Here is a 24,113-nt window from a genome sequence, read left to right as displayed (position 1 = left end):
GCACACCTCTATCAAAAGTAAAAATAGTTCTGATATGCAGTGATTTGAAATATTTCCCTTTGTTAGTGCCTCAGACTGACCTGATCCAGCAAGATGGACTGAAGAATTTCAGCAGAAGAAGCATCAGTGCCAATCTGCCTGAAGGCAAACTGCAAACATTCCACGAAGGCTCTGGCCCAGGCATTGCTTTCAGAGGGGCTGTTGGCCACACTGTCTTGGGCAAAACTGAAAAATAAATCAGATAAAAATGAATAAATAAGTCAACGCTGACAAATATTCTGGTAATCTGTAAACGAACCATTGATCTGATGTAACTTCACTGGACAGGGATGTCGTTTTGTGTAAGCTGTCAGCAAAATGCCAAAACTTCTTTCAAATCACATATTTATACACAAAACAAAACACAGCATATTAGCAGATATGCCAATCTTTGTTCACGAAGGAATAAAAGTAACACTAAAGGCTCCCTTAAACTACAGAAAATTGCCAACATTTCTACAATGATTCTGGCAAGTTTAGCAAACAAATCAAATCCTACCACTATACCTGACTGTATAGGCTTACTCTAATGGACAGGCTGATACAGTGGAACCCCTCTCTAGCGACCTTGAAAATGTTGACAAAAATCGGTCCTTTTAGAGGGGGGGTCCTTACAGAGGGAGGGGGCGGGGTCAGGGGGCCACAAAGAAAGTCAGATTTTCTTAAAAAAAAGAAAACAGAGAAGTTTGAGTTGCTGACGACCGTTTCCTCAAGCAAACTGCTTTGATTTCATGTTTGACATTGTCCATGGTGTCCACCAGTTCTGGTGCATGTACTACCCTGGCCAAGTTTCCTCTCAAGACATCAAAGAGACCGCCCCATAGGTTAAACTCCCCATAGGTTAAACTCGGTCACTGACCCGGGAGCAGGAAGTGTTTCCTCTCTCAGATATGAAAGGGGAACCACCTCTCATAGCTAAAACTGGGTCAATGACCCCTGGGAAGAAGGTCAGTGTCTATAAACAAGGCCACCCAGCTATCACAATGGACCTGCTTTTGATCTCGCCGCACACGCAGATCGGAAAATTCTTTTTTCTGGCAGCCAGGAACCAATCCCAAACCTTTTCATTTACGTCAAAGTATGTTGTCTTCTACCGCTTTGATCGCATTCGATCGGCATTGTCACCACTTTCGCACCTTTTCAGAATGTTTTCTTTGTCTTGGATAATTCTTTGAATTTGCGATTTTCCAACATCAAGACTTCTTGCAATCGCGATGGCAGTTTCTCCCTTTTTGTGTCTGTTCACAACATTCACTCGATTTTCGAAAGTTAAATATTTTATTTTATTTGTAGACGCCATGTCGATCTCCACTGCTCTTCTGTCCAAAGACTGTCTATTCTGACCGAGTTGAACGGTGTATGTTGGTCACGTGAGTTTGTTTTCTCGATGATTGGTTTGTGATGTTTACTCAGCCCACCCAACCATCACACCTCTCAGCGGTTTAGTGCCTTTGCTTATGCAAGACGGTTATAACTGGTTATAACCGGTTTGTCAGTGATGTGTTACGCTGACTGAGAGTCTTGGCTTAGTCTGACAAAGTCGTTACACAAGCTGTTAGGTCGGTCCTTCGACGTTAAAGCGGGGTGGTCGCTACACTGGTGACAACTATATAAGGAAACACATCGGTTAAAAAAAAAAGGGTCGTTGTGGCGGGGTAGTCGTTAGAGAGGGGGGTCCTTGTGATGGGTTCCACTGTACACTCTGACAGGCAGAATTATGGAAAGCCATAGTCAAAGGGAGGGATTAATTGGGGAATTGTGCTTTGAATTATGCGTTGGCTTGCTGACGTGGTCAAAGAGTGATTCATCACTGCCAAGCTGTATTCCTTGAACACACTAGGCTGAATAACATCTTGCAATCTTGGGTAAACAGGGAAGGCACAAGAAAAAAGGGCAGACAAGACAAACAGACACACAGTCATATGCATACACCAACACACAAAGTCAAACACACACACATTATTTGACCAAAAAGCTCCTAACCCCTGTTTGAAGTGTTCCAGAAGTTTTGGGAAGAACAAAGTAGCTCCACCAGCCGTTTCCATGGGAACGCAACTCAGCAGTGGGAGAAGGTTGGGAGCCACGCTAGCAGCGTTACCCTGGCAACCATTCTCCAGCAGATTTTTCAGTTTGGGCCAGAATGCCTTCTGCCAGTTTATATTCTCCCAGCATGCCTGCAACAAAAGTGATAACAGTGAAGCTCGTGATTATTTTTTTTTTTTACACATAATGTGCATTTTTATGGAATTATTAAAAAAAGTTCAGACTTGCTAGGTTCCACCTCCTGACACAAAGTACTAGTTTGTTTGTTTGTTTGTTTATTTTACATGATTTAATAGCTCCACTGAAGAATACAGCTTGCAAGGGTGCTGAAAAAAGAACAACCGGTTTGTCTTCCAGCAAAGACTGAAATTGATGGTGGACTAGTCCAGAATTGCTACCAGCTTGTCTAATGGATGACCTTTAAACTTTAGTTTTCTAACTTTATTCTGAATTTTGGTCTGTACTCGAGTTTAGTTTTCTTAGAACACTTCTCGCTGATGGGCCAGTAAGAAATCTAGAAGACCTTGAATTTGACTGCACCACTTGTCTAGTGAGCAAAGTTGAAAATTAATAATAGTAATACATGTAATAATAAATAACTTTTCTATAGTGCAAGTCCCAGCAATTGGCTCCAGGCACTTGAATTATGAAAATTATGGTTTTCAGCACCCCCTGACCCAAAGACATACTCACAGGAACAAACTTGACCAAAGACAGAACAGCATCCCACACAGCCCCTGTAAGGCCTGGCTCCAAGATGTCGACGCTTCCCAGGACCAGTGGACTCATCTTGCGTACAAACTCCCCGGCAACGTCAGGCACCACTTGGCACAGACCTCCCAGGAACCAGAACATTCCACTGCGAACCTTGAACAATGACAAACAGAGATCGTATTATGCTACTGTCCTAGATGCTTCAGCAATGACAACTACACAAAGAGTTATCTGGGGTTCAGAGGTTATGGCAGGTTCTTGAAAAAAAAGCAGAATGACATTCACAAAGATTATTTCTAAAGTTCAGGTGCATTTTCTTCGAGCAAATACTTTCTTTCCCCTTAAATCCCAACATTACGGCATAGATAAATTCACACAAATTCACACATCTGGCTATACTTTCTTTCACCATAAAAATTCCACCTCAAAGGTGTGCTAATTCAAGATCATGAAAAAATCAACATCTTTCACAGAACAGATCAAAATGTCAACTTTCGATTCATACCCAAAGCTGCGGTGACTTTGAGAGGTTCCAGAATTTCCCATCATTCAACAGCGCCCTGAGGTGACCCTTGAGACCATCGTCTATCTGAGCTGATGGCAGAGCCAGCAGAAGCTGTCGCAATCCCATCATGCTAGCACACTGGACCCTCATCAGCTTTGCCTCCATCTCCTCTTTCTCTGTTGTCCTGCAAACATTTTTTTTTTAAATGTTTGACAGCAGCATATTAAACATGCTTCGCAGGACCAGGACGGAGGTGCATGAAGCTAAACTGGATGCTAGTCAAATGGGTGGTACGCAGCTGCAGGGTTGGACTGCCTATCCCGCCGCTTGTTCCAACCCAGATAGGTTGCACCCAGTTTTTCTCCGTTTGTCAGTTGACGTCCTACAGGCAGCAAAAGGGTTAAAGCTATGTCCACCCTCGCTCTCTGTTACATTTAACAAAATGAATTATGCTAATTTAATTTGTTTCATCTGTTATTGTGTAATCTGTGTTGAAAAGCAGAATTTCAGAACTGTGGTCCAGTATCACATAACAATGACATTTTACTTACTTTGGGTCACTGAGAGTGGAGGCTGTCTGGTTCAGCAAGTTGTCGATCAAATACTGCAAACAAAACAAAGGATTAAAGCATTATTTATTTATTTCCATCACAACACCTGTTAGACACATGAAACAGAAGAGCACATCTTGTAATCATTGCCATGCTTATTTTCCAACTTTCCAGAGATGTTTCTGTGATATTTTCTTCTGCCAATTTGCCGAATTGGCCATACAAGTTTGACAATTTTTGGAAGGCAAGGTAGCCCTTGGCGTCACCTTTCCCCTTACCCTGAAAAAAGTTCAGCACATCTGCTGAAATAGCATTAAAAGTTTTCCGCAATTGGAAAGAAGTACCGGCATCTTGCCAACTGCCAACGCCACACAATTTACTCACTCAATTTTTAAACCTGACCTGCAAAACTGCATGACCACACACACCACAAAGCAAGTATCCACCCACACACAAACATCCATGCAATCACACACACACACATTCCCCAACTGCTAGCACAATCCCATAAACTGTTCTACTTACCTCCAGAACGGCTTGTTTGCAGAAGACAATGGCGTTCTCCTGTTTGTCGGGAGGAAAGGCAGCGTTAAAAGACTTGTTTGCAGCAGACGCTACAGTGGGATATGTGTCATTCCGGCTCAGGATCCAAGCCCCCATCACATTTTTCAGGTACGGAGCCAGGTTACGACGCACTCGGCTCACTAGGGTTGCCATGGCATTCTGCGTACACTCTCTCACTTTTGGATCAGTATCCTGGACAAATAAAACAACACACACATAAAAAACCCATAAACTAGGAATAAAAAAGAGAGTTACTTTTTCAGATTCTTTGAACAAAAAATATACAGAATTTTAGAACTCGTAAACATAAAACCCTACATCCATCACAGACATTCTTTTCTGTTGGACCTCTTTCAGTAAGTGATGAAATTTCAACACAGAGAAATATTCACCCTCACATAAAATAAATGCAAAATGTGAACTTAACACTCTATTTCTGATCAATACTGATAGCAACCAAAAAGGAGCCCACCTAGGTCTTAACAATTTTAACTTTTCTTTTATATATATTCACAAAGCAATCAATGACAAAAACTAAACTCACAATGGCCATTTTGTTGAAAAGGCGAGGCCAGAATGGCAGAACAGCTTGTAGAGTGTTCTCGTCTTTCTCTTTGCACAGTACACTGAACTCTCCAAGAGCCTGAAAAAAGATGGCACTCAATATTTTACTGTCATAAACTAGATATCTCCTTCCATCCCTGTCACACATACACTCAATGACACACAGACGCATTCTCTCTCTCTTTTCTCTCTCTCTGCAATAGCTGTAAACCTCAACCCTGAAATAATCTTGTTCTTTTGATTTTCTCATAATTACTTGCATGTCCCTTCCACTACAAAGACCATGAAGTTGACATATTACTGCCAGGGAATATTCCGTTTGTCTTTAAATAAAAATTCCATTTTTGTTTTCTTTATTTCCTAAACCTGAAAGCAACATCTAGCTATTGCCTCAGTTTCTGTACACCAAGCTGTCAACTTAATCATAACGAAGTATAGTGGAACCTGTGATGTGAGGTCCCTCTGATGAGAGGACACCTCTCACTGTCACGAAAGGACATCTGTAGTATAATTTGCAGACACTTTTGGCTCGTCCCACAGGTGTCCTTACATCCTAGTTTTACCACCATATCAAATACTCCTTGAATGCTTTTCCTACTAATATTCTCACAAAATGAAAGACAGTAAAAATCATCTAGCATTTGGTTATCAAAAACTTTCTGCATTGTCAAAGAAACTACCAAGACTCAGGCCTGGGAATGAGTAAAAGTGGTTTGGGCGTACTGACGGGAAAATGTTGCGTTTTAAGCATTTTTAAGGGCACACGGAGGCTCTTTTCTTACACAATTAGAAAAGGACTTTGTCGTATTTACGACGAAAGGCGTATCATTCCCAGGCCTGAAGACTGAGAAATCATACAGCACCCATCCGGCCAGCTACAAAAGGTATTCGTTACTTTGATCTTGGTGGTAGCATCTCGTTTGGTCAGTTTTCTCATGACCACCCTGAAGTCACTGTCAAGACAGGTGTCCTCTTCATCGAACGCTTGGCTGGCAGGAACGTAGGCTCCGGCCCCACCCAGTCCTCCAAAGCCGATGAACCCCGCTCCTCCCCCCGACTGTGTCAGCAACTCTGCTGCCCGACTACTGCTTGAAGGCTGAAATAATAAATAAGTTGTACAATTTATAAGTCTGGCTAAGTGTAGGTCTACGCAGACACAAATCTCCAGTTTGCCAAACGCTTAAACATTTTTGTACAGTACAAGTAATAAGTTCAGCTACTTGTAGGTGTTTTGGTCAAGTGGATTTACTGTCAGTGTCATAAACTCATATAGTCATATAATAATCATCTGACTAATCGAGTATCAGGATTCTTTTTTGTGGGCTCAAAAGCCTTGCAGTCTCACGAAAATTCATCTGCATTTATATTTCACTTTTGTGAAAGTGAAACTATACCCCTTCAAATAGATACGATTCCAAACAAACACTATTCCATATTTTCATTTTCAGTGAGCAAAAAAAAAAAGAAATGTTATGTCATTATCTAGCAAGGCTCTTCAATTGTTAACACATTCTATCTTCTGTTCTGTAAGTATTCTAACCATACAGATCAAAACCAAGAATATATTGGCAATGGTCTCAAGTTTAAAGCTCTTTCACTCTCTTACAAGTTACAATCGAAACGAAAGCAAAATCTACCTTGACATTTCCTTTGGTTCGGTTTCCCTTCCCTCCAGGCATTGTAGATTACCTACAGGTTCAAATACGGTGAGAAAAGGATGATAATATGCTCAGTCGAGCAATATTTTGGTCTTTAATTTCACCGTCTGTTAATGTTGTTCCTTGATCATGCAATCTTGTAGTTTTGGGTATCCACGTTGTGACCTCAGCTATGTACTTCCGGGTGACGCTCAGCCAATGAGGACACTTGTTTCAACTGTCGTCCCCAAAAGTATGGTTCAACAATGTTGTCACAAGTTCTCCCCACCACACGTTTTCAGTTCGTATTAATATGTTTGTGCACATACTTGTGTTTCATGATTACTAGTTTAAAATAACGAAAGCAACAAAGACTAACCGTAAACCTCAACAAAGTTGAACAAGTCAACATTGTACTCTCCATCCTACTGTTTTCTGAACGGAGTCGCTCGGGTTGATATTTCGATTCTCGGCCTCGTTGATCTAGTCATAGACCTATATTAAAATGATCCCTGATCTAGTATAAACTCTACACTGAACAAAAAAACACCCTTCGTGTACCTTACATTCATGGGGCCAAATTTGTCCAAACAATTTTTTTTTATTTAACTTGAAATTTGATTCATCCTCAAATGTTTCCCTTCTTACTCAAGGAACGTAACCACTCGGTACACGTTTTCGAAAAAATCGATTTTGGGGGTGAAATCGATTAAATTTCACCACCAATTTTCTTCACATGCAAGAAACTGACATGCTTTTCGTCCATAAATAATGTCACTTCTTAATTTTACCAGGAAACAACATTTCAGTCTTGAGTATCTATCGAGGGGGAAATATGTACACAGGCGAAAGATGAAATCGTGACACCGGATCCTGAGCCTGGGGGCTCGAACACCGACTCGCCGGTGCTTGAGCCCCCAGGCTCAGGATCCGGCTCGCCGGACCTCCAGCCTCGGCCTTTTCCAAAACATTCACTGGAAATCATACTGAAATGCAGGAAAACAGTCGTAAATTATATGATTGTGTGTGTGTTTGTGTGTGTGTGTGTGGTGTATGAGAGAAAGAGAGTTAGAGAGAAAAACTGGGGGGGGGGGGGGGGGCAGAGAGGTGACCGGAAATGTACTTGTAATTTTATGTCTGAGAAAAAATGTTGGCGATGATGGCATGTTTATTCTTACTCAGTTATACACAGAGGCGGATCCAGGGGGGGTGGGGGGGTGGGGGTGGGGTTCGGGGCTTCCGTACCCCCCCCCCCCCCCCCATCCTAAAAACATAAAATAAAATACACAGAGAAAAATCAAAAGAAGAAATAAATAAATTTTAAAATAAAGAAAAACTGATGGCTCAGATTGTACCAGATTGCTCAATTTTTCTTGATTTTTATTAAATAAATTCCGGGGGGCATGTCCCCGGACCGCCGGCCTTTGTCTTCTAAGTGACGGTTATGGAAAGTAGTTGGGTAATTTGATGGCTCAGGTTGCACCAGATCGGTCAATTGTCCTTCTTTTAATCCAAATTTGTCTTCTTAAATGTACTTTTTGAAAGGTGTAATACTTGCCCCCGGACCCCCCTAGGAGGTTTGAACGCTTCGCACCCTTGCGTTATCGAAGTGTCCCCCCAAAAAATTTGGAAAACCTCCCTTTAAAATGATGTGATCCGCCCCTGATACATATTGGCCTATTTATGTGTGTGTGTGTGTGTGTGTGTGTGTGTGTGTGTGTGTGTGTGTGTGTGTGTGTGTGTGTGTGTGCTCACTATGCATGTTTGTGTGTGCTTCTTGAGAGCAAGACAAATTGTTCTGAAAAAGTGAAGGACAAGACAAAATAAAGGACAGCTAGGTGACAAGCATATGGCAGGCAAAACACTGGTAAAAAAATACCCTGTACATATCCCAAACAAAACATCTACGGTACCTATTGTACATACTTCCATCAAAACAAAGGACAGTCAACAAAAAGAAGTCAAGATACCAATATTTATTGAATGACACTTGTATCACAGTCAATTACATTTATGCAATTTATTCAACTGGGTACATTTCATTCATGCATATAAATCTAAAGGACACAATCAAACTTGTTAACTTCATAACTACCAATTAAGGGCAGGTGGGCCAGTGCAAAATGGATCAAATTGTTCAAAAAGCTTTTTTTTAATATATTTTTGCAGATTATGGTTCCATAACATACCTATAATGCATGTGTGGCAGTGTTTTTGTCAAAAGTGTCATATTTATGTGTCAATAAAGACAATATTTGAATAGTTCTATCTTCAACGTCGTTTTTCTCATGTCAGCCCTTTTTGCGGCAGTTGCTTCTTGGTGGTTGCGATTTCTCTGGCTGTAATGAAGCTAGAGCAATATTTGTTTGTGCAGTTTGTGCAGAATATGATATTCTAGGAGATTACAAACAGATTTTTTTGCAATTGTATTACAGTCATAACCAGATTATTTCAAAAAATAATTTTGCAGGGGTTACCCTACGACGGTTGTAGCTAAGAAGTGTCCCTAACTCCAGATATAAATACAATAATCTAAATCTGCTTCGTAATCCCCTAGAGCATACCCAGAAGGATAAAATAAAACAATAGTTGGAAGTGTGACAGTCATATCTGCTAAAATATCATATCCTCCCTGTACTCCACTTTTGTCCGTAGTCTGACTGTTTTTGTCGCGTAAAACAAAAACCAGCAACCCAAAATACAAAAAGTGACTATTATTTGTCATTGTTTATTCATTTCTTTCATACAATAACATTCAAACAAAATAAAACATTCAAGTAAAAAAACACATGGTGCACTGGCCCACCTGACAAGAATTACAATGACACAGTGGAATGGTCAATCTTTCTTGCCACTATACTTTCTGCCCCAGCTTCGTTAAGTCAACACCATTTACATGCTTGCTTCCAATGAAAGTCAGCATATGAAACAAATTTCAAATGATTGCTTATATTGAAATAGATAAGAGTGGCGAATTACTGTTCAAAAACACATCTAAGGCAATGGAAATACATCCTTGTACACACACACACACATTCCCCCTCCCTCCCTTTTTACACACACAAACATATACACACACTCTATCTCACACACACTATCTCTCTCACACACACACACACACACACACACACACACACACACACACACACACACACACAAAGCATGTACACTTGAATGCAAACACAGAGCACACACACCGAGTGTTAAATGGAAACTTATCAAAAGTAAATTAACAAGGACATTGATGAAAACATGTAAATTGCACTGGTGAAACAGCAGGCTAGTTCAAATTGCTTCAGACACGAACAAGGAAAATCATAGTAGAGTAATCTGGAATGTTGGTGAAAGCAAGATTTTTTTTCTCACATAAATCTGTCTTTTTCAGGAGTACAATCAAACAGTCTAATGTCAACTACAAATGTGTTAAATTCTGGTATGTAAAGTACATGTACATGTAGACATATATAGCACTTTTGACATAAAATCAAAGTGTTTGGACATGGCAGATATTGCCTGTTTGTTTCAGTTTGACTACCATACAATTTATTAATAGTTCATGGCCATTCAGTAAGACATTCAAATGATGCAGCACGCAGCAACAGCCTCCATTCATTCTTGAATATTTGTCTAAAAAAAATCTTCAACAAACATGACATCAAAATACATGTATAATGGTAATCAAAATACCACAGCAATGGTGCCTTTTTTGTTCAAGACAAAATGTGTCCACTCAAGTTCTGATAGAAAATATCAACATACATTTACCAAGGTCAAGATGAAATGTAACAAACCGATATGCAAAATGAAAATAAAATATAGTAGAAACCAGACTATTGCACATATCACATTGGACAGTCTACTTCACGGTGGTACATGTACTTGAACCTCAAATGTTTTACAGAGGCAAAGCCGAACTAGATCAAGAAATGAAGCCACCATATTGCACTTCAAGGCATATCTCACGACTTTTTCAAGCATTGGTTTTAACTGTTCTTGCTGTAGTTGTAACAAACGTTATTCATCTGCTGTAGTTGGGAGGCATATGAGCAACTGAGTATCATGCGACAAAAAGATTATGTTAAGACCTGATGATAACGTTGTTTTACACCCTCACGGTGAAACCATTCGGGACATATGTTCCCGGTTGTTACCCCAACGTTAGATGAGATAAACAGGTGTATGCATGTTTAGGTGTAATCAGCCACCCGCACTTATGGCAGAATGACCAAGGTCTTTTACGTGCCACTGTGGTGACACAGGGGTGGGACATGAATACCGTCTCTGAACCTGCACATTAAGTTGACCCGTGTCCGCCCTGGCCTGGATTCGAACCGGTGACCTTAGGATCACAAGTCTAATGATCTACCCCCTGGTTAATTTTCTCCAAGAAGACCTAAACCTTGTCTCCACAGGGAATGTCAGTCAATCCAGATAACAAACACAAAAAGAAATGAACTCTCTGAGCTGCCTGCTTACACCAGTCCAGTCTACATGTACTTCATCTGCATGTACTTGACGTAGGTGTGACGATCATGTTCAGTGGGCGGGCCCGCTCCGTGCCGACCCCGGCTAACGTACGCCTTGTAGATGTCTTGCGAATGTAGGCTGACAGGAGGGGGTTCCACTCCAAAGGTGCTGTCCATCTTAAAGCCACTGATGGGATAGCTAGAAGAAAAAACAAGTCGCGTAGGGCGAAATTACTACATTTAGTCAAGCTGTGGAACTCACAGAATGAAACTGAACGTAGTCCGCCGCTAGTGCAAAAGGCAGTAAAAGTGACGAGCCTGTTTGGCGCAGTAGCGGTTGCGCTGTGCTTTATAGCACGCTTTACTGTACCTCTCTTCGTTTTAACTTTCTGAGCGTGTTTTTAATCATGTTTTTGGAATCAGGAACCGACAAGGATTAAAATGAAAGTGTTTTTAAATTGATTTCGAAAATTTAATTTTGATCATAATTTTTATAATTTTAATTTTCAGAGCTTGTTTTTAATCCAAATATAACATATTTATATGTTTTTGGAATCAGAAAATGATGCAGAATAAGATGAACGTAAATTTAGATCGATATATACAAATTTTTTTTTTTTTACAATTTTCAGATTTTTAATGACCAAAGTCATCAATTAATTTTTAAGCCACCAAGCTGAAATGCAATACCGAAGTCCGGCCTTCGTCGAAGATTGCTTGGCCAAAATTTCAATCAATTTGATTGAAAAATGAGGGTGTGACAGTGCCGCCTCAACTTTTACAAAAAGCTGGATATGACGTCATCAAAGACATCGAAAAAAAGAAAAAAACGTCCGGGGATATCATTCCCAGGAACTCTCACGTAAAATGTCATAAAGATCGGTCCAGTAGTTTAGTCTGAATCGCTCTACACACACACACGCACAGACAGACAGACAGACACACACACACACACACATACACCACGACCCTCGTCTCGATTCCCCCTCTATGTTAAAACATTTAGTCAAAACTTGACTAAATGTAAAAACACACAGACACAGTACATATTTAAATTTGTCATCTTTATTTATTTATTTATTTATTAAGGAGATTTCTATAGCGCATAACTAAAAGCACTATGCGCTTTACAAGATCACTAAGTATAAGCACACGCAAACATACTCTGATTAAATAGAACTTAGCTTAGCAAGACATACTAAGAACACTAAACATTTGAGTTCATACAAAAATAGAGAATTAAATTAAATTAAAGTCAAATTAAATTAAATCTTTGACACTTCTGTTTTCATTTTAGCACAAAACGTAGTTGAGATGTATAAACAAAGTAGAGATGTTTTTGATTATCAACACCAAGACACAGCAGAGTGTTGCTTAAAATACTGTACCTTCTCTCTAAAAACATGTTCAAGACAAAATGTTTAATTTGCAGAACAGTGAAAACTGTGAAGTCAGCTTTAAGCAACACTACCAAACACTAATTTTAACTGTCTATATATAGTGTATAACTTTATAAACACACAACGATAAAGATCAACAAATACAACTTTCTCTACAATCGTTAGCACCCAAATGATCTATCAGGGGCGGATCACATCATTCTTAAGGGGGGGTTTCCAAATTCCTTTTAGGGACAATTTGATGACGCGAAGCGTTTAGTTGAGGGCGCGAAGCATTCGAACCTCCAAAGGTTGACAGGTGGAATTTGTTGCTATCTGAGCCATCAGTTTTTCTTTGTTTTCCAATTTTTTTTTCTCACTTTTGTAATTTTTTTTTTAGGCAAGGGGAGGGTTTCCAGAAACCCCGGAAACCCCCCCCCTGGATCCGCCCTTGTCTATGATGAATCATATGTAATATTTTTGCCAGTTGTGATCGATCAAGTATGAATCGACACTTCTATGTTTTGAAGGATGCATGTTTAATGATAACAAGAAGGGCAAAGCCCATACGACTCACATGCTTGACCTTGACCTTTACATGACCTTGACCTTCAGGGTCAAGGTCAAATAACTAAACCTAGCAATGACATCATACACTAAGAACTGCTTTACACATTTTTCCTACCAAAATACATGTGATCTTGACCCAAGGTCAAGGTCATCCAAGGTCATGCAACACAAAGCTGTTCATTCAAGACATAGGAAGTACAATGGTGCTTATTGGCTCTTTCTACCATGAGATATGGTCACTTTTAGTGGTACCGCCCTGATATGGCCCTTCGTGGTCGGCTGGGCGTTAAGCAAACAAACAAACAAACAAACAAACTTTTAGTGGTTCACTACCTTATTTTGGTCACATTTCATAAGGGTCAAAGTGACCTTGACCTTGATCATATGTGACCAAATGTGTCTCATGATGAAAGCATAACATGTGCCCCACATAATTTTTAAGTTTGAAACAGTTATCTTCCATAGTTCAGGGTCAAGGTCACTTCAAAATATGTATACAATCCAACTTTAAAGGACCCTTGCGACCTTGACCTTGAAGCAAGGTCAACCAAACTGGTGTCCAAAGATAGGGCTTACATTGCCCTGTATAGCATACATAGCTAAGGTTGCCATTCTCGATAACTTCAGAAAAAAATGCGAAAATGTGAAAAATGGTCGTTTTTAAGACAACAATTACGGCCCCTGTGACCTTGAACTTGAAGTGAGGTCAAGTTGCCGCACATGTTTTTTGAGATCTTGTAACCATACACCATCAGGCCACATCAGGTGTTGATAGACTTAATAGTGTCCAAGAAATATCCAACGTTAAAGTTTTCCGGACAGACGGACGGACGGACGGACGGACGACTCGGGTGAGTACATAGACTCACTTTTGCTTCGCATGTGAGTCAAAAAGCCCTACAATGATGTGCGTGGCAAACTTTAAAAAAAAAAAAATAATCATTCAATCTCAGTTCAAACAAAAGCAAAAGCTTACATGTCAAGTCCTTGGGGCACTTTGCGAGCACGATGGGGGGCCATGGACCTTTCAAATGACAAGCAGACCGACTTCTGCCCCTTCGTCTCTGGTGTTTGGTGACATCCCTGTCCAATCTCAACATACCTGACGCAAAGGAAAATAGAATTTAAACAAGGTATAAACACTGCATGGAATCAAATCTACTAGCCAGGGTAAAAAAATAACAAGAAGAGCAAACGCTCGATCGAGTCACTTTCGCAGTTCTGAATATTATATGAGGCATCAGATGGACAGGAAGAAATTGCTATTCACAACACAATGAGTCACGTTCACATAAAATTTGAGCCCGGTCACTTTTATAGTTTCCGAGAAAAGCCCAACGTTAAGTTGTGTGTTGCCGAACAGAAAAGGCTAGTTATCTCCCTTGTTTTTCTGATAACGTTCGTAAAAGGCTACAGATGTAAATACTTTGATGTAAAGAATAATCCTACAAAGTTTCAATCACATCCGATGAACTTTGTCAAAGATATAAAATGTCTAATTTTTCCTTTGACGCTGACCTGTGACCTTGAAAAAGGTCAAAGGTCAACGAAACCATCGTTAAAGTGTAGAGGTCATTAGAGGTCACGACTAAACAAAATATGAGCCCGATCGCTTTGATAGTTTCCGAGAAAAGTCCAACGTTAAGGTGGTGTCTACGGACGGCCGGCCGGACAGACTAACACTGACCGATTACATAGAGTCACTTTTTCTCAAGTGACTCAAAAATTAAAAAAAGCCTGCCATTACAGATCATTATACACTGTAAACTGTGAAAAGTTAATCAGAACAAGAAAAGCATACCGCTGCATGACCTAACACTGCTCATTGATCAGGTGAGTCAAAAAGTACACAACATACCACAGCAAATCTTTTCAGCTTTCATGTCACTGAATCTTACTGAAACTTAGGTGTTATTACCTCTCATAGATATTGCGGTCACGATCATTGGGTTCCTTGATCTCCGAGTCATACACCTTCTTCATTGAAGGGAACAAATCCTGAAACAACAACGTTACCCAGAGTTTAGTACAAATATCTCTGCTTATTCTAATATTCTATATGTACATGTACATTTCTTGTTAATGATGCATGATGATGTCCTGCATACACTAATATTAATGTAATCTACAATAAGGAACATATTTGAAGTTTTGCTTCAATTCTGTCCAAATCTACTTGGATTAAAAATGTAGATTTTTGTTTGTTTGTTTGTTTATTTGTTGCTTAACGTCCAGCCGACTACGCAGAGCCATATCAGGACGAGGAAGGGGGGGATGAAGGGGGCCACTTGTCAAGCGATTCCTGTTTACAAATGCACTAACCCATTACTTGTGTCCCAGCAGGCTTTAGTAAAACTAAATTAATACCTACTGGAAGATTACCAGTTTCCAGTATGTTAAAATAGGCTTAACCTATCTACTGCTGGACTTACATCAGAACACTAACAGATTAAACTATACATGAATCGCGAGACAAGCGGAAAGAGAAGAGATTTTTGGAAAAAATACAGGTGAATGAGCAAGAAGGCAGAAAAAAGAAAAGAATTCATGAAGAAAAAGAGAGCATGACAGGAAAGAGGAACCAAAAATCTACCTAACAGCAAACTAGAAAGCTCCTGCGGTTCCAAAAACAGGAGGGGCTTTTAATTTCATAACCGCAGTGCCCCACTGCGGGAGTAAATTTTTGTTTATTCTTCTCTGCGTTCTTAAGCATTAGCAGGATTGTACGTAAGTTGACCTCGGCAAAATCTCCATCCTTAACCCACCAGGCGTTGCTGGGATTTAAACACTCACCTTCAGGTTGATGTCTTAAATACCCACTGGGCCATTGCGCTCATCATACCTATTTCAATGCACTACTTTCAAAAGCCACACAATTTGCTGTTTCCAAGTCGGACCTGCATATGTTGGTTCACCATCAGCAATAGTAACCATTTTGTATTTTGAGTAAAAATCTATATTCTAAGAAACAGACAAAACATATTTTAAGATAACACAGTCAGCTATATTCCGAACTGTGTCCAACTACCTTGAAAGACACAAAGGTGGACTCATGTTCCGAGTCGTATGGACTGGAGGACTCGGACAGGTGTACTCCTGCCTCCACGCTCGAATCTTCCGAGCTGCTCGAGTCATCAGACCCTTGAGACGTTGTAGATGCCGTTGAGTCTTTGCCAGATATGTTTGGGTTGGCCTCGTTGCTAAAATCATGAGATTTCAGAATTGGGATGACTCTTCAGACACAGAAGTTTTCTCAAAGCAAAATGTGTAACTTCATTTGTACCTTTATGTCACTGCTAATGCAACAATACTTAATTAATATTTCACACAAAATCAAATTAATTTCAAGGAAAATACGAGAGTAGTTGCACAGTTAATTCATGCACCAGACAAAAAAGAACAGGAAACAAAATTTGAATTATGCATAACTACAAAATGTGTGCTTTACAACACTCTCTAGAGGATGCAAAGATAAAGAACTATGTTAGGGCATAAAACATGCTTACAAATAAAGAAATACAACATGTAATTAGTAATAAGCAAAAAGCATACAGCAAATCTCATTTCCATTCTCAAATAACAAAAATAGAAGCAACAATATTCCAGTGACGACACACAAAAAGCATCTTGAGCTTAAGATTAACTATCATGTCTGAAACCAGAACATGCATGCTGCATTTATAGATGGATCACGTCTGAGAAGGTTGCATACAGGTAGTTTTGCCTACCCGAAAACAAAAAAATCAGGTTTTCTTTGAGAAGAAAATGAAAAAACTGCATGAACGGTAAACCAAAAGCAAGACAGGAAAATTATTGAGAAGTTAAAACTTTTTGTTTTGCATGAATAATAATTTTAAGACCCTCTATTGTAAGACCCCCTCTGTGTTAAGACCCGATTTTTTCAGACCTTTTCTTCATAGTCAGTATATTTACTTCCGTTTTTCTTCTTCTTCTGCGTTTGTGGGCTGAAACTCCCACGTACACTCGTGTTTTTTGCACGAGTGGAATTTTACGTGTATGACCGTTTTTTACCCCGCCATTTAGGCAGCCATACGCTGTTTTCGGAGGAAGCATGCTGGGTATTTTCGTGTTTCTATAACCCACCGAACTCTGACATGGATTACAGGATCTTTTTCATGCGCACTTGGTCTTGTGCTTGCGTGTACACACGGGGGTGTTCGGACACCGAGGAGAGTCTGCACACAAAGTTGACTCTGAGAAATAAATCTCTCGCCGAACGTGAGGACGAACTCACGCTGACAGCGGCCAACTGGATACAAATCCAGCGCGCTACCGACTGAGCTACATCCCCGCCCCCACTTCTGTTTTGAGACTACCTCTCTTTCAAGACCTACATTTTTCACATTTTGGAGGTCGTGAAATAGCTAGTACAATGTATCACTGCACTGACCTGCTCAGGAGAAAGGACAACTGTGACGCTCTACTGGTCAGATGAGAGGGGTGGAACCTTGTGAAGCTACAACATCACAACACAGCACACAAACACAACAATGCGCATTCTTTCTTTCTTTATTTGGTGTTTAACGTCGTTTTCAACCACGAAGGTTATATCGCGACGGGGAAAGGGGGGGAGATGGGATAGAGCCACTTGTCAATTGTTTCTTGTTCACAAAAGCACTAATGAAAAATTTGCTCCAGGGGCTTGCAACGTAGTACAATATATTACCTTACTGGGAGAATGCAAGTTTCCAGTACAAAGGACTTAACATTTCTTACATACTGCCTGACTAAAATCTTTACAAAAATTGACTATATTCTCTACAAGAAACACTTAACAAGGGTAAAAGGAGAAACAGAATCCGTTAGTCGCCTCTTACGACATGCTGGGGAGCATCGGGTAAATTCTTCCCCCTAACCCGCGGGGGGGGGGGGGGAACAATGCGCATGCAGGCTTGACTGGTCAAACATGCAAACACTAAAAACTGCAACAACAAAATCTTACAGAGGAGTCCACCTCAAGCAAACTTCATTTGGACATTAAAAGGTGATTTACATTTTTTAATTTTTGTTATTCTTAATGATTTATTTAGGGTTCCAGCCCCTGATGATTAATCTTCATAGATGATGCAAGAGTTTGCTTGTGTGAATTCCCCTACAATTACGATGCAAACTTGCATGTAAAGAAAAATATAACTGGATTCCGAACATCATTAGTCCAAAAAATCATGCACGTTTGAAATCACAAGTAGCTTTCAAGAAGCCTTGATAACCGGTGAAGATACAAAATCTCATTGTGTTTTTTCTTCTTCGTTTTTCTTCTTCTAACAGATGAATAAAAACAATATCAAAAGCACTACTGCCATCTAAGAAACTACAGCAAATGAGAAAAGCAAAAATATGAAAATTGAAATACAGATTTGATATACTTCTGCAAACATAAAACCAAAAAATATAAAAATTGCAAAATATACAACACAGAATTCTGATGAATTTCTTTGTTTCAGTACTGTGTTTTTGTTTGTTAACATACAAACATTTTTTGTTATGAGAAGAAAAGTAAAGAGCATTTCAAAATGCAAGAATAACTTAAAATTATCATTTTTTAAATGCAAAATGCCTTTCAAAAACATCACCCATCAGGTTTTCTTTGACAGAAATGGAACACAAACAATCAAAGTGAGTCACACAGCACCACATGCAATACATTGATACATGTACAGCAGTCCCTGCTATGTACGGCCCCCGGCGTGAGCGGACACCTGACATGTACGGACACATTTGCTCGGCACGGAGTGTTTTCCTTCTATATTTGCCCCCCCTTAAACGGACACCTGCAAAACGTGGACGCGGACACTCATTTTCGGTCCCAACAGCACGTCATACCTCCAATGTACGGACAGACCATCATCAAATTTTCACCACAACAAAATCGATAATAGAGCAGTCCGGCTCTTGGTACAAAGATCACAGCCGCAATGGCGTGATGACAGTCACTGATAACTTGAGTGCACGTGTACCCATCAGGAGGGGGTATTTTTGGTCAGGAGTGGAGTACATGCGAAGATGCCAACATGAAACTGCACTGTGCTCTTTATTCTTGTCTGTTGGACGTAAACAACAGAAACCACAGTCAATGAAGGTCCTGAGCGAAAGAGAGTGAAAAACCGGCCACAGTTATCAGCATCGTGTGTCTGTGTGTAACCTCTTTCATTGAAAAGATACTCTTGTTTCCCCTCAGCCTTGACCAGTGAGTCGGTTGCCTAATCTGTGATTCCTTCAGTTGTCTTGCTTTGTCAAAAGTTACGACACAGTCAACTGGTTTTGCTCTGAGTGAACAGTGCAACTGGCCTCTCTGGCCACAGCCCCAAACAGTACATGGCTGGAGGGAGTGAGAGGGGGGGGGGGGTGGAGGGGTAGCTGGCTAAACTCTGTGGGGTGTCCGGTGTCATTGCATGTCAGCAGGAAGAGCATTGGAGAGAAATAGAGAGGTGTACTCTTCCACACAATTTCCAAGCATCAGTTGTCACGGCTTGGGGTAGGCATTAGTGAGGGAGAGTGGGAGCTGTGTTATGTACAGTGTATTTTCGACTGAAGAGTGAAAAGTCACTGTCATGCCACATGATCGGCATGCAGTCAATAAAGCCAGACAAGAAGAAAATAAATTACAAGATTATGACATGCAGCTCTATCTGCTGCTATTTATTCAAACTGGTTTTCAAGCTTATTCTTGCAAAGCATCTGCACACGCTCCTCTGTGCTGTGTTTGTGTGGCTGGTTTCGTATGTCAGTGCATGGTGAGTGTGTTCACTGCCTTGAGGATTTATTTTATCTCTTCTTTTCAACACTTTTCATGCAAATAATTTTTACAGAACGTTTAAAGAAGTATTAGGAGTTTATTGTTATTGTTTAGTAGCCACAAGAAGTGATTAGCATAGACTCAATCCTGTTGTTTGTGTGTCTCTGTGTGAGTGTATGGGGGAGGGGGTGGTGTGGTCACCCCTCCCGTGACCGGACACCTGCAATGTACGGACAGTTTTGCTATGGCCCAAGGGTGTCCGTTCATGAGAGGGACTGCTGTACACAAAATACACAGGCAGAGACTTAATTGACAAAGACAGAAAAACAGAAAAAAAAGTCTCACCCCATCTTATCTGAAGGCTCTGGTGGTTCTCGGATGATGAACGGACTGAAATGAGTGGCTCCTTTTGGCATGAACTTTCTGAAAGGTGCAAAACAAGAATTTATTTTTATTTTATTTGACCTAACCACAAAAAACACTGTCAAAACATGCAAACAGGTACATTTGCAGAAAAAAACAAAAGTATTACCTCTTCATGCATGTTTATGTAATCAAGCAGTTCTTGCTCATATGTGTCTAGAACTCATAAGTTATTTTGTTAAAATACGAACGCCCAAATCTCAACTGCACCATGAGAAAACTTAAGCCTACACAAAAAATGCTAGTGAACTGATCTGCTCACAACACACAACAAGAAAAGCAAATGATTGCACGGCTCGCCTTCGTCATGTCAAATTATAGTGGAAACCCCCTTTAAAGAACCCCCCCCCCTGCCTCCTCCCCACCACCCCCCTGCCTCCTCCCCAATAGAAGACATTTTTCCAAAGCAATTTCAAGACTCATTGGTAACTGCACATTTTGAAAAGGTACAAACGGTTTGGTTGAATCAAAAATGGCTGCTTTTAGGAAAACGAAATGAACTGTAAGACTGTGTCACGTTTTGAAACAACATTATAACACATACATTCCTTTGTACATTCCCACCTGGTAGCTCGCGACATGAAGAACTGGTAGAGGTCCTCAAACACTGTCAGGTCAGCTGGGCGGTAGAACTCGAAGAAGATGTTGACGTTCTCACTGGACGCTGGGGCTGTGGAGATCTCTAGCTGTCCTGCGTCGCTCTTTGCCACTGAAATCAGATGGTCAAATCTCAACTTTTTAAGAAAGTTACTAGCCTGCCAGAAAATTTCGCTGGCCTGGTACACACCACAGTTAATACATCTGCGGTGAAAATGGCTTTGAAACTCGATAGTACAAGAAGAAGGGTTGCATTTGACCAGAATTTTCACTGGCGGGGCGAGATGGCAGGCTGTTTCTACTAGCGCCGCGGATTTTTTACTTGCCCCTGGCGATCGGGCGGGCGATTTCGCCATCCCTGGAAATAATCATGTTTTGTTTAGCAGGGTAAATCTTCTTCCTACCCCTGACTGCAACCCAACTTCTCCCGCATCCAACCCCTAACTCGCCCAAATTCTCTGTCATCTCATTCTTTTTTTCCTGGTATCTTAATTTTGTTTGTAATGGCTTTGATAATTCAGAATTAAAAATTTTAGTAATAAATTTTCATTTGATTAATATACTTACCCAACTCACATATAGCAATTAACCCATAGTTCAGTGCTGATACCGCTGTACGCGTCCCCTTAGCAACAAGGAAGACGCCTCTAAAAAAGAGTGACCGAGACCCGTAAGGGTATCCAGGCCAGCCCGTAAGGGAGGCTGCCTTCCATATGCGCGCGCATATGCCGCCATCTTGTCATTCTACACGAAGCCCAACTCACTACTTTTTTAGACCCCCATACCCCCCACAGCGGGGAGGCGGGAGGGAATAAACGATGTGAGTTGGGTAAGTATATTAATCAAATGAAAATTTATTACTAAAATTTTTAATTAAATTACATATCTTACCCAACTCACATATAGCAGATTGCTACTATAGGAGGAGGGTACTTACCAACTTAAGACCGCAGGACCTGCCCTGCAGCCACGAGAGCCGGCAAAGCCGCACTGCCATCTTGCCGCCTTGCAGCAATGTCTCTCAAATAAAAATTGATGAACACGTCCTCAGATTTCCAATAAGCCGCCGCCAGGACCTCTGATAGGCGCCCTGAGCGAAGCACGGCCACAGAAGACGCCCAAGCCCTCGCTTCGTGCGTCCTGGCTGACGTAAGAGGAAGCACCGCCCTGACCTCGCCAGACTGGCGTTGCCACCATCCATACGCTTGCTTAATGGTCAGTGAAACCCATTTAGTCAAGGTGACCTTCGAGATATCCTTCGCTCGCACAGTGTTGAGGGATATAAACAATAATTTCTGAGTTTCCGAGCGAATCGGCGAAGACCTAGACAGGTAGCTGCTTAACGCCCTGACAGGACAATTTGACAGATCGGGGTCTCCAGGAGCGAGTATATCGCTCAAGGGTGGAATACGAATGCAAGGCGAAGCCTGACCGGGCTTTTGATTTTTAGCGAGAAAATTAGACGTAAATCTCAAAGAGTAGGAGCCATCCCTCTCCAGGGAAATATCTTTAGCGAGACCAGAAAGTGCGTGCACCTCGCTACCCCTCCTAGCCGTGGCCAGCAAGACCAAAAACAGAGTTTTTCTCGTCAAATTAGGTAAACTAGCCAACCGGAGAGGCTCAAAGTCCTCCGATGCAAGGAAACGGAGAACCACAAACAGATCCCAGGCAGGGAGCTGTGATCTTGAGAGAGCTGCGTCAAGGGCAGCTCCCTTAAGCACGCTTGAAATGACGCCGTCAAGATTGATCTTGCGACCGAGCTGTCTAAGAGTGGAAGAAATCGCAGACCTTCTAACTCGCAGTGAAGAAGGAGAGACCCCCCTACTAGCCAACCAAGAGAGGTGGTTGGCTACCTCCATGGACCTTGGGGAAAGATGTTGAACCTTATTCTCAGAGCACCACTTGGCCCATGCAGCCCAATGAGAAGAGTAAACGGAGCTAGTTGAGTCTCTGTGTGCTTTCTGTACCAGTTTCAAAGTTGTGGCCGAGGCCCCGGCACGACGCAGAGCGATTCTGACAGAATCCAGCCGTGAAGCTGCAACGCTTGCGGATTCTCGTGCGGGACCCCTGACCTGGGCTGTAACAGGTCGCCCCTTCGAACGCCTAGAGGAATGGGTGGGCGCACTGCCAGCCGCAGAAGGTCCGGATACCAGTGCTGGCTGGGCCAAAGAGGAGCAACCAGCACCAGCGCTGGCTTTTCCAGATCCACTTTTCTTACTACCTTCCCTAGCAGGCAAAACGGAGGAAAAGCATACGCCTGCAGATTTGACCAATCCAGATCCAACGCGTTCACCGCCCACGCCAGAGGGTCCGGGAACGGTGAGACGAAAAGGGGAAGCCTGGTGGAGAATCTCGTTGCAAACAGATCTATGCAAGGCTTGTCTACTTGAACCCAAAGGCGGTCCAACGCCTGGTGGGAGAGGGTCCATTCTGAGTGCAGAACCTTGTCCCCCCGACTGAGGGCATCCGCCAAAACATTGAGCGTGCCCTTCAGGTACTTGGCTGAGAGAAGTATGTTGTGCGAGCTGCACCAAACCAACAGACGGCAAGCGCTCTCCGACAGCTTCTGCGAGCGTGTGCCCCCCTGCCGATTTATGTAAGCGGCCACAGTCGTATTGTCCGTGTGGACTTGAACATGACTGCCCCCCAGAAGCGGCAGGAAAGCCTGTAAACCCAGAGACACAGCCTCCAGCTCCAGCACGTTTATGTGCTGTGGAGCTAGGGAGAGATCCCACAGACCTGAGGCTGTCTGATCGGCCAGATGAGCACCCCAGCCTGTCATGGATGCATCTGTAACAAGAATGTTCTCCGGCGCCGGAGGAACGATCGGAACACCCTGAGAGACCCAGGGGAGCAGCCAAACACTTGTAGTGTTGTTGAACCAACTCCCCAGTCCTATGCGAACATTCCAGCCCTGAGAGGCTTGGTCCCACTGCCTCCTCAAAGCCGCCTGAAACGGCCTCTTGTGGACCCTGCCTAGAGGCACAAGGGGAGCCATCGATTCCATCTGCCCCAGTAGGGAGGACAACTCCCGGGCCGTGGACACACTCTTTCCTTTCAACGAGCGAACCAAGTTCTGAAGCTTGTCCACCCTCTTTTGAGAGGGACGGACTAACCACTCCACCGTATCGAAATCCATGCCCAGGTAAGTGAAGCGTTGGGATGGTTCTAACTCTGACTTCCCTAGATTGACTGTAAAGCCCAGCTGAGCCGCCAGGTCGAGAACCCTCGCAGTCTGAGTTCTGCACATGTACTGGTCCTGATGCAGATTCAACCAATCGTCTAAATACGCCCGTAGGCGTAC

At 41.9% G+C, this 24,113-nt stretch overlaps 2 protein-coding genes across 3 annotated transcripts in view; both read right to left on the bottom strand.

Annotated features, from left to right (window-relative positions):
• The window catches only part of LOC138962592 (E3 ubiquitin-protein ligase listerin-like), a 31,096-nt gene extending 24,285 nt beyond the window's left edge, over window positions 1–6,811 (bottom strand). The window contains exons 1-9 of the mRNA XM_070334464.1: window positions 6,618–6,811; window positions 5,876–6,076; window positions 4,961–5,059; window positions 4,378–4,608; window positions 3,853–3,905; window positions 3,302–3,485; window positions 2,776–2,949; window positions 2,023–2,213; window positions 81–225 (exon numbers count right to left, since the gene is read on the bottom strand). Coding sequence (XP_070190565.1) covers window positions 81–225; window positions 2,023–2,213; window positions 2,776–2,949; window positions 3,302–3,485; window positions 3,853–3,905; window positions 4,378–4,608; window positions 4,961–5,059; window positions 5,876–6,076; window positions 6,618–6,659 — 1,320 coding nt within the window. The 5' untranslated portion in view covers window positions 6,660–6,811. The remainder of the gene's footprint in view (window positions 1–80; window positions 226–2,022; window positions 2,214–2,775; window positions 2,950–3,301; window positions 3,486–3,852; window positions 3,906–4,377; window positions 4,609–4,960; window positions 5,060–5,875; window positions 6,077–6,617) is intronic.
• A 1,746-nt stretch (window positions 6,812–8,557) lies between these two features.
• LOC138962591 (polyphosphoinositide phosphatase-like) overlaps window positions 8,558–24,113 on the bottom strand; it is a 50,125-nt gene continuing 34,569 nt past the window's right edge. The window contains exons 18-24 of one of the 2 annotated variants that reach the window (XM_070334462.1): window positions 20,777–20,921; window positions 20,135–20,212; window positions 17,444–17,509; window positions 16,061–16,232; window positions 14,951–15,030; window positions 14,009–14,134; window positions 8,558–11,282 (exon numbers count right to left, since the gene is read on the bottom strand). In XM_070334462.1, the coding sequence (XP_070190563.1) occupies window positions 11,105–11,282; window positions 14,009–14,134; window positions 14,951–15,030; window positions 16,061–16,232; window positions 17,444–17,509; window positions 20,135–20,212; window positions 20,777–20,921 (845 nt within the window). In that variant the 3' untranslated portion in view covers window positions 8,558–11,104. The remainder of the gene's footprint in view (window positions 11,283–14,008; window positions 14,135–14,950; window positions 15,031–16,060; window positions 16,233–17,443; window positions 17,510–20,134; window positions 20,213–20,776; window positions 20,922–24,113) is intronic. The other variant, XM_070334463.1, reaches the window with a different exon arrangement.

Source organism: Littorina saxatilis, linkage group LG3 (genome assembly GCF_037325665.1).
Source record: "Littorina saxatilis isolate snail1 linkage group LG3, US_GU_Lsax_2.0, whole genome shotgun sequence".
NCBI classification, from domain to species: domain Eukaryota; kingdom Metazoa; phylum Mollusca; class Gastropoda; order Littorinimorpha; family Littorinidae; genus Littorina; species Littorina saxatilis.
Note: the sequence above shows the minus strand (reverse complement) of the source record. Positions and strands in the feature narration are given on the sequence as shown.